This window comes from Palaemon carinicauda, chromosome 30 (assembly GCF_036898095.1).
Source record: "Palaemon carinicauda isolate YSFRI2023 chromosome 30, ASM3689809v2, whole genome shotgun sequence".
Classification (NCBI taxonomy): Eukaryota; Metazoa; Arthropoda; class Malacostraca; order Decapoda; family Palaemonidae; genus Palaemon; species Palaemon carinicauda.
This window is the reverse complement of record NC_090754.1, coordinates 61004609-61020484: the sequence shown is the minus strand read 5'-3', so window position 1 is coordinate 61020484 and position 15876 is coordinate 61004609. Positions and strand designations below refer to the sequence as shown.

Genomic DNA, 15876 nt, shown 5'->3' with positions numbered 1-15876 from the left:
ATCTTGACGCTTGGCGTCACGTTCGACCGCTTGACATTCGGCATCAACTTGACGCTTGGCGTCATCAACTTGACATTCGGCGTCACGTCTAACTTGACGTGCGGCGTCACGTGATTGACGTTCAACGTCACGTTTAACATGACGTTCGGCGTCACGCTTAACTTGACGTTCGGCGTCGCGCTGAACTTGACGTTCGGCGTTACGCTGAACTTGACGTTCGGCGTTATGCTGAACTTGTTGATCGGCGTCATGCTTAACTTGTCGATCGGCGTCACATTTAGCTGCATGGCGAACGCTTTCACAAGCTTCTTCGTTCGCTTGAAGCTTAGCTTCACGCCTGGAAGCTTGACGTTCGAGGTCAAGCTTATCAGAGTAACGACGTCCATGTAGCGAAGTTTCCTGATGTTCGGGAACTTGGAGAGTTACTTCCTTATCAGAAGAGTGCTATGACTGCATAAACGAGGACAGCTTAAGCTGCATGTCCTATAGAAAACTCAACTTAGGATCAACTTGCGGTAAAGTTGGAGCGGAAACGTCAGCACCCAAATCGCCTTCTTCATCGCTCGTGTCACGCGTAGATCGCCCAGAGGACGACAAGCAGTCAGACGGTAGTGGCGGAACATGAACTGAGGGAATAACAGATTCTGGAACTTGAGCAGCAATAGGCTGGGCTGGATGCTTGACAGGGCCAGACATTCTAGCAGGACGTTTAGCAGGAGAACCTTCATCAGAGGAAGGAAAATGCTCTGGACTACTCCAATGGCTACAGCCAGGCGCTTGAGGCGATAAAACGCAACGCTGATCTACTGCAATCATTTTCCTCTTGAGATGTCTAGAAACTTGACGTCAGTCACAATTCAACTGCTTGCTAACCACTGCATCATCAGAAGATGAGGTAAACTTAACCTCACCTTTCCCATGGTGAGGGCGAGCGTCCCGTGAAACGTCAACAGGAAGGCTCGATGGGACGTCTGCTCGAGCGACTACACCTCTTGTTCCCTTTCGCCGTTCGACATTCCTTCTCCCAGGGGTTGGGGAGCTTGGAAGAGGTCTAAGGATAGGTGAACAACAGCTTCGAGCAGATGCACCCTCCACAGCACTGAATACATTAACTGCACTTTTGGCACTAACACTGGCACTTTTAATCTGATTAACATTGGACATAAGTTGGTTCCTGTCCATAGCAAGCGACTCAACCCTAACACCAAGGGCTTGAATAGCGATCATCATGTCCTTAAGTGTAGGCTCAGAGGTAACAGTAGAAGGATCAGGATCTACCACTACAGGGGAAGGATTAGGTTCAGTGACATGGGAAGAAGATAATTCTCTAGAGCGAGAAGAACTACGTCTAACTCTCTCTCTCTCTAACTTACGAGTGTAGCGGTCGAAATCCAGCCACTCACTCTCAGACAACAAAAGGCATTCATCACATCGATCCATTAACTGACAAACTTTACCTTTACGTTTAGAACAAATGGAGTGGGGTTCGATATAATCTTTAGGAAGGGGGGTTTTACAGCCTTTTACACACTTTCTATAAGCTGAGGAAGGGTCAGCCATTTTGGCAAAATTTAAGAGATAGGTCAAAACAAGCAATGGTCAAAGTAAATCAAAATCAAAAAAGGTTCAAGAAAATCCGTAAGCAAAATTCAATCAAGCGAAAGCCAATAACCAATATGCGTACATCACCAAATACACAACTGCAAAAATGCAGGTTATAACGAGTGAATATTCCAATGTTGTCGCCAGCAATGGTGGCAGGGAAGATCTGAGGATTCATGGAATGGTTACAGTTACCTGGCGAGTGGTGGCGCTAGTAGTACACCTAGCTACCCAATCTGCGATTGCCGCGAGTTTTGGATTTCTGCCGTGAGGTCAGGGATTTAAGCTATATATATACATCCACCGGCTAAGTCAGATGTTTAAAACTGAAGGTTAATATGTCGTATCTCGAACTAATTACAGGCCATCAATAGCCAGATGGAGTGGTTGTTACTAGAGGGGAAGGTGATTTGCAAGGAGAGAAAATAGGAAGCTTTTATTTTGGGGTAGACAATAAACCAGCTTCAAGTAAAAGCAATATGAACATCATGGGAGTTCCATAAAAATAATTGAGGATACCAAACTAGCTCCTAATAGCACTCGTTATATCTAGACAACTAACCTATTTCGCTCGCTCAAAATCTGCTGAGACCGAAGCTGTTCCCTCAATAGAGCTATTTCTGTCTCCTTCTCTTTTATTGCCTGATTCTTTTCCTGTTCCTTCTCTTTTATTTCGTTCTCCTTCTCTAGGAGAGCTTTCTCCTTCTCGTCATCTACCACTTCGTCCACCTCGTGTTTATCGTCACATTCCATGGAATCTGAACTGAAGAGCATTGATGGGCTCTTGAGCAGCTGCTGGCGTCTCAGGCGTTCTACTTCCTCTTTTAAAGACCTGCAAGATGAAAGTATATGGAGCTTGTTATTGTGTTCCTAACAACAAAAATACAAAACGTTTATTACCGTAAAGTAAAAAACCTGAAAACTGTGATGTTCCCATCCAATCATGATATGCTCCTCAACGAAAGATGAAAATTAAGGTCAACAATGTCATCTAATTGGCTATACAATAGTCAGTCCCCTTGCATAGACAAAAAATAAACTTTGTTGCTGAATTTTAAAAAGCAAAGCATTGCAATTAACACAGGTGAGTTATGGAGCCATTAATATTTGCCAGGGCATATGATAACGATCTGCTCCAACAGTGAAAAATAAGGATAAAAACTTCCTATAACTTTTATGAAATACCTTTGCAGTACAAGTTACAAGAAAGTTACTCTGTCCCACAATAGATATAATACAGAGAAATCACAAACCTGATGAGCATTGCAGTAGGATCTTCATTAACGTAGTTGTGATTCACAATTTTTCTGGCCTGTTGGGCATAGCGTAGAGTTGACAGGGACTCCTCTAAGTGATTTTTACAAGGAGATATTGTGGCTATCATGGCTGTACGAGAGTTGCCACCAAGTGATTCCTGAAACAGTGTTGTCCCAAATATTATTACTATCATCAAACACATAAGACCAGTTATTCAAAATTATCATTTCTCATTTCACTGGCCTATTTATTAAAAATAAATCAATAAGTCTCAAATGTTTGAACATAATACTACTAATGCAGTGTGTGTAGCATATACATGTTAATAGCTGTTAATAACAACCAGTAAAGTTCCAAAATATAAACTTAATTTTCTTGGATTACATTCTCTAAATGTGGCAAATGGAACAATTCAGGTGCCCATTAAGTGTACAGAATGTGAAAAGTCAAAGTGGCATCAGACTAAGTTCTTTAACAATAAAGAATTAAAAATCTATAGTTAGAATTTGCAGATAAAACCGTAAGAGAGATGAAGAAGTGTAAAATAACTTTGTAGAACCTTTGTAAATAGAAAGCAAATTACCTTCAACAAGTATGTAAGAACTGACTCCCTGTACGGGATGAAAGTACGTCGTCGTCCAGCACTCTCAGCCAAGGCTGTAATCACTTTGCCAAGAGTCAGTAGGGACTTGTTTATACACACTCCTTCCTAGAAGAAATTAATTAAATAAGAAAATGTGGAAATACATAGTAAAACCATTTCAAAAATTTAAACTTCTGTAACCTTTGGGAAAGGTAGATTGATTTGATATTGCAATAAGAAAAAAATACACTATATTGCAAAGATATTTGAAGAATATAAACTTTTATCAAGGAAAATTGTATTATAACCCCACAGCTCTGTAAACAGACCTTCAGACGCTCTCCTTGAGATTGTGAGGCTGCCACTCTCTCACTGCCAGCAAGATCCACCAAGTTGATGACACTGACTTTGCTGCTCTCCAATTGCTCTCCTTCAACATCTTCCACCTTCATGAGAGGTAAATGTAAATGTAGATAACGCCAAGACAAAGGCAATCAAAGTGAAGTCATACTTTAAAGGTTTTATAGGCTGTTCATGAATGTCAGAGGTAAGGGATAGTGACAATGCCCCAGCTAGCAGGACAATGCCGTAGAGACTGACCATATATACACAATCAGTGCCTAAGTTCCTCTCCATCCAAGCTAGAAACAGAAAGGCCAGGCAATGGCTGCTGATGACTCAGCAGGTAGATCTATAGGCTCCCCAAAAACCCACATCCTTAGCTCACAAGGATGGTGAGGTTGTAAACACTACAGGAAACTATCGAGCTTAGTGGGACTCATACCCCAGTCCGGCAGAAGGCAAGGCAGACTATATCTAATCAGATGGCAAATTCAGATGCAAATTCATGACAATGGTATATTGGTCCCTTTGCGAGAGGTGAGATTTCTAGCTCAATAGTCTGACTGAATAATTGATTATGACTTTTTCTACTAAAAGAAAATATATCTTGCATAGGTTTCCTCATTGTTTATGATATCTAAGCAATTGATAAACCATAATTTCCTTAAAAGCAAACATCTGGAGACAACCCTTGGCCCAAAATTTGGGAGACATTTTACTTAACTTATCCTTGCAAAAAACTATTAAAGTTAGAACTTTAAAAATGTTCTTTCCATTGACATATAATGTCACATATGAAAAAATTTCAGATGCATATATAATATAAGAAAAGGAAAACTACTGGTAATAACTGGACCTAAATTAAGTCTAATGGTGCCAAAAGGAGTACAAATATCAAGACATGGAATACAATTTATGGTGCTCAAAGCGTTAAACAACTCATCAAATCTTATATTATTTCTTTGCAAATAAAATGAAACCCAATAGTAAAGATTTATCCTACCACTCTACAAATCTCTAAACTACACAATTTCATAGGCTTTATTAAAACCAACTCTCTTACCACTGTCTGCGTCAATTTGATCGTGAATACAGCATGAGAACGGGAAGACTTGTCATTCATACCTGTGGCGGCAATGGAACGTTCCTTGTTCCCCAACAAGAGCCATGTCTGGAATAAAAACCATTCCAGGAATTCGTTAATTATCAATACAAAACGAAATTGTAAAATTATTAGTTTTAACACTGATGTAAAGTGGCCATATTCAATTAATCATAACTGTTTTTCACATGGATTCTTACAATAGATCATGACAGTCCAAAAAAAAAAGTAAAAATAATCTCATGATTAAGAATATATCAATCTTCTGACTTTGATTCATAGCAAAACTAGGTTAACTTTAATCCTTAGTTGTCATTAAACACATCTAATGAAATGATGAGTATGAAGATATTGACATCCTGAGCTAAAAAAAAAGACAATACTCCTTCATAACAAGATCCTTGAGATTGCTATATTGAACAAAAATCAGCAAAATCTAACCTGGAGGTCATAGTAAGAAGACACCAAATGGCACGCAACGCCTTCAACGTACGGACCATTTTCAGGGTGCTCCCTCACCCTCAGAGCTTCACGATGATCCCCGGCTAAACACCTGTTACCGCCACCGGCTTTCAATAAGTCATATATGCGCTCGTTATAAATCTCAAAATAGCTGATTTCAATTTCCACAAGACACTGGGGTAACTGGCAAAAGAAATTTGGTCATTGGCAATAGTCACAACTCATTTGAAATTGTTAATTGGTTACAAAAATCATGACTCAGCACAAGAAATGACATCATAAAATAACACTTCAAATAACTTCCTTTAAAATCCTATAAAAATCCCTAGGTAAATAAGTTACATTTTAATTATAGATAGTCTAAAAAAATATAAAAATGGAAAGCTTCTGAAATTATTTATTCCAGTATTTCTCAACAAAACACAACTCCGTTAAAAGCATCTCAAATATGACAGATATAAAATAAATGGGTGATGATAAGCACCTGGGCTTATAGCATTCTGCTTTTCCAACTAGGGTTGTAGCTTAACAATTAATAATAATAATAATAATAATAATAATAAAAGTATTTGCATATTAGATAGACTGAAAAGTTTATCTGTCGTGCAATGGAACACTATGACAGTCATAAAATACTTTAACTACAGTATAAAGTTAAGCAGAACATCAAGACCCAATGTATGGAAGGCTCTTTGAAAGATGACTATTTTTCATCTGGAAGACTTTTACTTTTCAAAAAGTCATAGGAAAACCTATATCCTTGTAAAGATGTTGTCCTAATGGAGAGTATACACAATAAAAAAATGGTGTCATACATTCTATCCGTACTCCCCATTTTCAGGCAGGATAGGAGAGATACTGTACGGTACTCGTATCTGGAAAAAAAAATTGCTCAGTAATGAGGCTCATCTGCATATGACATCAGGTCAGCCTCATGGCGGCCACAACTGCTTCAGCACCAGAAAGTGGGAAGAAAGAAAAGTATGAGACCAGCTATTTTACCTTTCAATCTGGTCTCTAATATGAGGCATTCATCTGAGGTCCTTACAACTGGTTTTAAGAAGCCAATAATTTTGAAATGGGATGCCATTCATTGGGCCAGGGGAATGCCATGTATATCAGGACCGAGTACTCTGCTTCTCATAACTCCTGCTATGAATTAGGATGTCATGAGTCAGGTAATAAAAGTTTGTGCAGGCATAATAACTTCTCTTTGTGTTCGATCAACCGGAATCCAGACATGGATGATTCATCTTTGATTGTCTTCTTACCATTATAGCTAAGATATAAGATGATGATAAAAAGGCCTCTTTTGTCTTTGTTGCTTTGTTGGTGATTTCAATGCTCACTATAGGGGGTGGTTAAAATCTGTTCCTCCTACCGATCACCATGGCTTAAGAGCTTTAGACTTTGCCTCTGAATCAGGCTGTGAGCAAATCATAAGTGAAGCTACTCATAGGTCTGGTAACTGCTTAGACCTCACATACACCAACTCCCCTAGTGTTATAACAGGAAAGGTTGGTTCTCCAGTTGGGACATCTGATCATGCCTTGATTTCATTAGAAGTGAAGACTGAGCAGCCTGTCCCTGATGTATCATAATCATTTAAGATTTATATGAAATCTCAAGCTGACAGGAATGAGATTTTGAGTCATCTTTTGAGTTTGAATTGGTCACAATTGTTTAGTGATGTTGATCCTGTTGTCTCTTTGAATGAGAATCTAGTCAACATAATTGATAGCCGTATCACTTCTCGTGTGCTAAGATACCGAGTGAAGGAGAAACCATGATTCAATGAGGATTGTAGACGTGCTTACTTGGAGAACCAAGAGGTCTATCCTCTTTGGAAGGGTAATAGAACAGGTTTGACCTGGAATAACTATATTCAGCTAAGAGCTTTTGCTCATAGAGTTTATACTTAAACTGAAAAAGAATACAATTTAGCCATCAAAGAAGCCCATTCTGGTACAACCCAGGAACATAAGTTGTGGGCTACCCTTAAATCTGCACTCATTGGTGTAGATGTAACAGTTCCTCCTTTACTTGAACCAGATGGCTCTGTCACTAATTGTCAAAAGGAAAAGGCAACCCTTTTGGCTGATGTGTTGGACTATAAACAGAGTAATGAAAAACTTGATCTTCCTCATTCTTGTTTTCCTGAGGCTAAACTAACTAGTTTAGCTTTTCGATCTTGCGAAATTAAGGCTCTTTTGATGGACCTTGATGTTTATGGAGGTGTAGACACAAATGGTATTTTTCCTTTGTTTTTCATAAAGACTTCAGATTTCTTAGCTCCAAAGTTATCTGTTATTTTGTGCAAGTTAGCAAGAAGTGGAGCTTTTAGCACTTGTTGGAGAATTGTTAATGTTACTCCTCTATGTAAATATGTTTGTGGTAGCTCAAGTCCAACTGATTACCGCCCAATTTCCATAATCCTATATTATCTAAAGTTTTTGAGCGTCTTCGGGCAAAACGTCTTAATAGGTTTGATGAAGGTAATCATCTATTCCCTAGTTTGCAATTTGGTTTTCGGAAAGGCCTTGGAGCATGTGATTGCCCTTCCTACAATCTCCGATGCTGTATGGAAATCCCTTGAATGTGGTCAGGAAGTTCATATGATTGGCCTTGATTTTAGTGCTGCCTTTGACCGTGGTAATCATGAGGCCCTTGTTTTTAAACTCAAAAAGTAGGGAGTGGGTGGGTTGTTTTTTAGCACCATTATTGAATTTTTAAGTAAGAGATCGCAAAGAGTTGTTGGTGATGGAGACCATAGTGAGTATAGGAATGTGATACAGTATCTGGTGTTCCTCAGGGTAGTGTTCTTGACCCATTACTTTTCATACTATATACACATTACATGTGGTTTGGCTTAGAAAACGGATTTTGAGCGAAGCGAAAAATCTGTTTTTGGGAGAGATAGCCATGTCGTCCTGATGGAAGGTTCCTTTAAGTAGCTTCCTGGGGTATATTTGACTACAGTGATATTCCCAGAGACTTTATCTTAAGGTCTCCAGAATTCTAACTCCTGGCGCGAATATCCCTAACTTACCTTCAGGGATATCGCATAATATCAGAGGACGTATTCTTGACACGCCATAGCTATCTTCACCCCGAATAGCGTTAACGCTTCAAGGGGGAAAAAGTGGCAAAAAACGAAGGGGAGCCGTTAATAAGATACCGCTCCTCCGCTACTGTTTTGAGTATCTAGATGACTTCATCATCGCTGCCATGTTTATTCCTTGTAGCGTTAAGCGAGGTGCTACAGATACAGTACTTCGGGAGGGTCCTGTCAAGCCCTTTTCATGAAAAGGAGGGCGGGTCCGTCAAGAAGACGTGGCTATCTCACCCAAAAACAGATTTTCTGTTTTTTGGGCTCAGGCCATGTTGGTCTGATGGAAGTTTACCAGAGCATTAATGTATCTGGGGATTTCTTATTATGCCTTAACCTCAAGACAATATTTCCTTGGTCAATCAGACCTAGAGACATATGACGTTACCCTTATACAGTGGAACCTCTACACACGAACGTATCTACATCCGAATTTTCCAACACCCGAAGTAAAATTCAAGCAATTTTTCGACTCTACACCCGAATTTTATTTCGACACACGAAGTAAGCAATTTTCGTCGTACTGGTTGTATGGTTGTATCCGAATTTTTCTACACGCGAAGTACAATTCGAACACGTTCCTACTCTACACCCTTATTTTTTTTTCGACACCCGAAGTAAACAATACTCGTACGCGTAGTCGGTGCTCATAGCGCCAGAAGTGTTTTTTATTTCCGCCGATAGAAGGCAGCACTTCGACCTCGAAGGGACCCTCAATTAGCGCGGCTTGGGTCAGTCCTCTGTGCTCGTCGGCTTCTTGCGGTTGTGCTCTGTGCGTTCTGCTATTAACTCTGTTTTAATCGTGATTTTTTACGTGCATCCTTTAACGGTAATTTACGTAAAGTATGGGTCCTAAAAGGCTTAGTTTTGCCAGTGGTAGTGGTGAGAAAAGGAAGAAGGAAATGCTTTCTTTAGACGTTAAGCAGGAAATTATTGAAAAACATGAGCGTGGCGTCCGCGTGAGTGAACTTGCTAAACAGTATGGCCGTAATATGTCGACGATCTCGACAATCCTTAAACAGAAGGAAGCTATTAAAGCAGTGAAACCTTCTAAGGGGATCACCATAATTTCAAAATGCCGTAGCCTATCATAGAAGAAATGGAACGACTTCTGCTAGTGTGGATCAAGGACAGAGAGATCGTTGGCGACACCATCACCGAGACCGTCATCTGCGAGAAGGCGCACGCCATCTTTACGGACTTGAAGGAGGAGAGCTCTGGGGGTGATGCTGGGGAGAGTTCAACCGAGCCTTCCTCAGATGATTTCAAGGCATCTCGTGGCTGGTTCGAGAAATTTAAGAAACGGTCCGGGATTCATTCAGTTGTTCGCCACGGAGAGGCTGCTAGTGCAGACGCAAAGGCTGCAGCTGACTTTGTCAAGAACTTCGAAAAGATCGTGCAGGAAGAAGGCTACGTAGAGCAGCAAGTGTTTAATTGTGATGAAACCGGGCTGTTTTGCAAGATGCAGAGTCGAACCTACATCACGGCCGAAGAGAATAAATTGCCTGGGCATAAGCCAATGAAGGATCGGTTGACTCTTGCCCTATGTGCCAACGCTAGCGAGGACTTTAAAGTCAAGCCCTTACTGGTTTACCATTCAGAGAACCCTAGGGCCTTTAGGCCTGGGTCACTAGGCAATTCTTTGTGCACTGGGTTAACCAAGTTTTCGGCCCTTCTGTGAAGAAGTATCTTCATGAACAGAAATTGCCTTTAAAGTGCCTGCTATGCCTTGACAATGCAACCCCCCCCCCCCCCCCCCCCGGACTTGAAGATGATATCTTCGATGAATTTAAGTTCATAAAGGTGCTGTATCTTCCACCGAATACCACCTCTATCCTCCAGCCCATGGACCAGCAAGTCATCTCTAATTTTAAGAAGCTATACACCAAGCACTTATTTAAGCGGTGCTTTAATGTCACGCAAAGCACCAATTTAACTTTGAGTGAATTTTGGAGGAGCCACTTCAACATGGTGCACTGCTTGAAGATCATAGATCAGGCTTGGGTGGGATTAACTCGACGGACCCTCAATTCTGCCTAGAAGGTGTGGCCGGATGCAGTTTCTTCCCGAGATTTCGAAGGTTTTGACCCCGAACCTGATCCCGTGGTGGGTGCAGCGGAAGCCGTAGAGAAAATCGTCTCCCTTGGCAAGTCCATGGGTCTGGAGGTCGACGCTGAACATCACGACGAACTTACCACGGATGAGCTCAAGGAACTCCATGCTATGTCTGAGCACATGAGTGATGACGAGGAAGGGAGCGCGGAGGTAGAACATGTGTTACGTTCGGTGCATATAAAAGAGGTGTTAGGAAAATATCAAGACGTGGTTGACTTCATCGACAAATACCATCCAAAGAAATTGCAAGTTTGTCGTGTAGTTTCGCAGTTCGATGATGTTTGCCTAACTCCCTTTCGAAACATTCTGAAAAGCCCGAGCAATTATCTATCGATAATTTCTTTAAAAAACTGCGAAGCGAACTCGTGATGAAGAGGATGTAAGTGATTCGAAGAAAACAGCAAAGAGTGAAGCGGAAGAAAGTGAAACAAAGAAAACGGAAAAGAGTGAAGCAAAAGAAATTCAGTCAATTTTAAGTGTAGAGAGTGAAAGTGATTAAAATTACGTAATCATCAAAAAGAAAAAAAGAAATTGTAAAAAAAATATAAAATATAAAAAAAAAAAAAATTAAGCTAAGTTATGTTAAAGTTCACTTAGCGTAAGTTACGGTAGTGTACGTTTATCGTAGTTAACCTCTCTACCTCCTCGCCGCCCGTCCGTCTCCTCTCTGCGTAGCAAGACTAACAACACCTGCGCTGGAGTTTCTAAGGTAAAGTGATGCTAAAAATCCGTTTCTTATTTATCATTTTTTGCTAATTCTTCTTATATTTACATGTCTATTATCTAATTTAGTGTGCATTATTCTCATGGGAAAATTATGTGTAGTAGTTTATTAAGGAGTTATCATAGGTTTTTGGGTTCAACGATGGATTAAGCCTATTTCACTGTATTCTTATGGGAAAATTCGTTTCTACAACCGAACATTTTCTACACAAGAAGTCGGTTGAGGAACGGATTAAATTCGTATGTAGAGGTACCACTGTACGTCATTTCTTCTAATCATGAACTGTTAGTGCTTCCTGCCCCCTACAGGGAAGAGTCATACCAGACTCAGGAGAAAGCCTCGAGGTTTGCATATTTCATATGAACAAACCTAGCAACAAAACGGGTATACTGGTCTCATCGTATACCCTATCAATCATAGTTTGTATATTCGATACGAACAAATGTTTGTATAAGCCATTGTCACCTCCCGGACATGCAGATCTAGCTGTATAAAATGACAGACAAATTTATATCCATGTAGAAACAAATGTTTGTATAGGCCAGTACCACATCTAAAGCATACATGGTTAGTCGTATGCAAAGACAGACAGGTTTGTATCCGTGTAGAAACCAGGTATGTACACACAGAAAGAAGGTTTGTATCCGTGTAGAAACCAGGTATGTACACACAGAAAGAAGGTTTGTTTACATATCAGAACACAGAAAGAAGGTTTCTTTACATATCAGAACAAGTTATACAGTTGTTCTCTTAATTATATGCAGATAAAAAGGGGAATCGTAAATAATGCTCGTACACATCTTTATTTATTTGGATTTGGGGCAAAATAAGACGCAAATAACAATTCATATTTTATTGGTATTCAATAAAAAATTTTAAAAGTCAACATGCATTTTATAGTAACATACAAAATGTTTGTGAATCACAGTAAGCATAAATCAAACAGGCAATTTCAGAAATACTTGTTTCATCTGAAAAGGAAACGATTATAACGCCACCAGACTGAAAATTTCATAAATTTTCTAATATACATTTCTGTAATTGGCTGTCTTTTCACACTTGTGTAAAAAACACATGGCACACATGTTAACATTTTAAGCAATTTTTCACCTTTAGTATCTGGAACAGTCCGTAGTGTCACCTTGGTGACACTTCACTTTACGTGTTGTGCTGTGAGGTGTCAACACGCACACCCTGCACATAACAGTCCCAATTAATTCACTGTTCCTCGCAGCATTAAACGACAGGTTTTAGAACACTACCTGCCGCCACCACAAATCTCTTAATCTCTTGCCCTTGCTTCGCGTAGTGTTTGAAAAACACTCTGGATGACTTCCATCCAGTATACAAGCGAAGACAGTCAAAATCCATATACTGGAAAAAATTCAGAGACGAAGCAACTTTTCTCGGATTGTGACCTGCGGGTGTACTGTCTGGATCCGCTCTGGGAATGAAGTAGGTGATCTTCGCCCTTAATTGTTTTAGAGACAAATTTGAGCCTGATGTTTCTCATTTAAAGAGCTGTCCTCCCCCAAAAGTCTGAAGTCCTATGAAGACAGACCTTTAGGCACTCTACTGGACACAGCGAGATATCTTCCTTCAGACGGCAGATTCTCCAGGGACCCCACCTTTTGGTGGGGAGCTCGTTTTTAGCGAGAAACGTTGGGTCAGGAAAAAGATTCAGTTCTCCCCCTTCTGTGAACTGAATATGGCCCTCATCTCTAGAAAGGGCCACTATTTCACTCACACCGGCCCCCGAAGCTAGAGCAATTAAGAATATAACTTTTAGGGTCAAATCTTTCAGAGAGCAGTTCTCATTGTCCATTGTTGATGCAAAGTGAAGAACCTTATCCAAGGACCACGAGATGGGCCTCGGAGGTGCTGCAGGCCTAAGCCTTGCACAAGCCTTAGGAATCTTGTTAAAGATTTCGTTAGAGAAGTCTACTTGGAAGGCGTACGGTAAAGGTCTAGCTGAGGCAGATTTACACGTTATCGTATTGGCTGCTAAACCTTGTTCATGAAGATGAATAAAGAAGGATAAACAGAAATCTGTTGAGATTTCTTTTGGTTTCTTTGCCTTGACAAACATAACCCATTTCTTCCAAGACGACTCATACTGTCTTCTGGTAGATTTAGACTTATATTCTTCTAAAAAGTCTATACTGTCTCTTGAAATCCCAAATCTTTTCTTAACTGCTAAGGAGAGAAAATCATGAGATGATGGTTTCGGGTTTTCTGTGATGAAGCAAAGACAGTCGACTTCTGTACTTGAGTCAGAACTGGGTCCGGCAACGGGACCAGCCTCAGCCGCAATTCCAATACTAGAGGGAACCAGCGCTCTTTGGCCACTTGTGAGCCACTATGGCTGCCGTTCCCTGAAAGGATCTCAGCTTGTTGAGGACTTCCAACAGAAGGTTGGATGGAGGGAACAGGCAAATCCTGGTCCATCTGTTCCAATCGAGGGACATGGCATCCACTGCTTCCGCTAAAGGGTCCTCGTATGGGGCCACGTAACGAGGTAGTTTCTTGTGGTCGCTCGTCGCGAAGAGGTCGATCTGCAGTTCTGGGACTTGTCGTAAGATGAAGGAGAATGATCCTGTGTCTTGGGACCACTCTGACGCTATCGGCGTGAACCTGGATAGAGCGTCCGCCGTCACATTGCGGAACCCTTGGAGGTGAACTGCTAATAAGTGCCATCTTTTCTTTTCCGCCAAACAGAAGAGGGCCAACATCACTTGGTTGATTTGGGGCGATCTCGAACCTTGACGATTCAGACATCTCATTATTACCTCGCTGTCCAGGACTAGTTTTATGTGGGTCAAGCAGCGAGGAGCCAGTTTTTTCAGTGTAAGGAAGACCGCCATGGCTTCCAGAACGTTGATATGGAAGGTCTTGAATATAGAGGACCAAGTCCCTTGGACTTTCCGTCGGTGAGAGTGACCTCCCCATCCTCCCTTTGATGCATCTGTGTGGATGATGACTGAAGGTGGAGGTGGTTGTAAGGGTACCGATTTCTTCAGGTACTTGGCCTCCGACCATGGTTTGAGAAGTGATCGTAGTCGAGTTGGTATTGGTCTTCTTCGATCTCTTCGAGCATTTGATGCGTATCTTCTCCAGACTCCTGTTGCATCCTTTAATTGTGCTCTTAGCACCGGGTCTGTCAATGATGCAAACTGAAGGGAGCCCAGCACTCTCTCCTGTTGGCGTCTTGATATCCGACCGGATTTCAGAAGTCTCTTGACAAATCCCGCTATCTCTCTCCTCTTCTTTGACGGAATGGAGAGACGGTGTGACTGTCAGTTCCAATGTATTCCAAGCCATTGAAACTTTTGAGCTGGAGATAGTCGAGACTTTTTGCTGTTGATCTTGAATCCCAGATGTTCCAGGAACTAGATCACTTTCTTGGAGGCTTGCATGCATTCCGTCTCGGATGCTGCCCACACCAGCCAATCGTCCAGATAGGCTACTACCTGGACACCTTTTAGGCGTAGTTGATGAACGACTGCATTTGCAAGCTTTGTAAAGATCCTTGGGGCTATGTTTAGCCCGAAGGGCATGGCTCTGAAGACGTATTTCTTCTTCTGTAGCCTGAATCCTAGGTAGGAGGAAAGTTGACGATTGATTGGAATATGCCAATAGGCATCTGCCATGTCTATGGAGACTGTGTATGCCATCTTGGGCAACAGGGTCCTTATGTGTTGAAGGGTTAACATCCTGAACTTGTAGTTTACTATGAACTTGTTGAGTGGCGACAAGTGCAGAATGACTGAGTTTGTCTGAGTCCTTCTTGGGAACACAAAACAGCCTTCCTTGAAATTTGATGGACTTTGCCCTCTTTATTACTCTCTTGTTCAAGAGTTCTCGGATGTATTCTTCCAGAACGGAGGTGGAGTGTTGGAAGAATTGAGGGAATGATGGTGGAGCTGTGTTCCAGCTCCAACCTAGTCCGTTCTTTATCAGGCTGTGGGCCCAGGGATCGAAGGTCCAACGATCCCGAAACGAGTATAGTTTTCCTCCTACCGGAAGCATCTCATTTCTGCTGTTGACCGGAGGACTTTCCTCCTTAACTGCGTCCTCCCCCATTTTCTCTTCCCTTTGAGGGGCATCTAGAGGAACCTCGATATGTTCCTCTACCTTTCGCCTGAAAGGTAGTGGACTGCCTCTCAAAGGCTGGAGTAAAGGCTGGTGACTGTGTTACCACCTGCTGGGGTACCAACTGGTAGGTGGGTTGAGGTTGTGCCACCATCTGAGGCACCGGAGTCATGGGAAGTTGTTGTTGCTTTTGCTGTTGTCTGGAGGGGCGAGAGGGCAACCTTAGACTGTCTTCCTTTTTGGTTGGGGACCCTCATCTGGGGAAGACTTCCTTTTTAGTGACAAGACCCACTTCTGGAGAAGGTTCCTAGTCTCCGTGGCGGCCTTCTCAACTACTTCCTTGACCACTTAACTCGGGAAGAGATCCTTTCCCCAGATATTAGAAGATATTAGCTTCCTGGGTTCGTGTCTCACCGCAGCCGAGGCGAACACAAACTCCCTTCAAGCCCTTCTGGCTTTAACAAAGCCATGTGGGTCCTTCGTTACAG

The 15876-nt window shown here is 41.6% G+C and overlaps 1 protein-coding gene across 3 annotated transcripts in view; it reads right to left on the bottom strand.

Annotated features, from left to right (window-relative positions):
• The window catches only part of LOC137623206 (kinesin-like protein KIF14), a 224063-nt gene that overhangs the window by 97565 nt on the left and 110622 nt on the right, over positions 1–15876 (bottom strand). For all 3 annotated transcript variants that reach the window (XM_068353920.1, XM_068353923.1, XM_068353922.1), the window contains exons 9-14: positions 5328–5531; positions 4848–4955; positions 3772–3888; positions 3443–3568; positions 2856–3016; positions 2165–2434 (exon numbers count right to left, since the gene is read on the bottom strand). In XM_068353920.1, coding sequence (XP_068210021.1) covers positions 2165–2434; positions 2856–3016; positions 3443–3568; positions 3772–3888; positions 4848–4955; positions 5328–5531 — 986 coding nt within the window. The remainder of the gene's footprint in view (positions 1–2164; positions 2435–2855; positions 3017–3442; positions 3569–3771; positions 3889–4847; positions 4956–5327; positions 5532–15876) is intronic.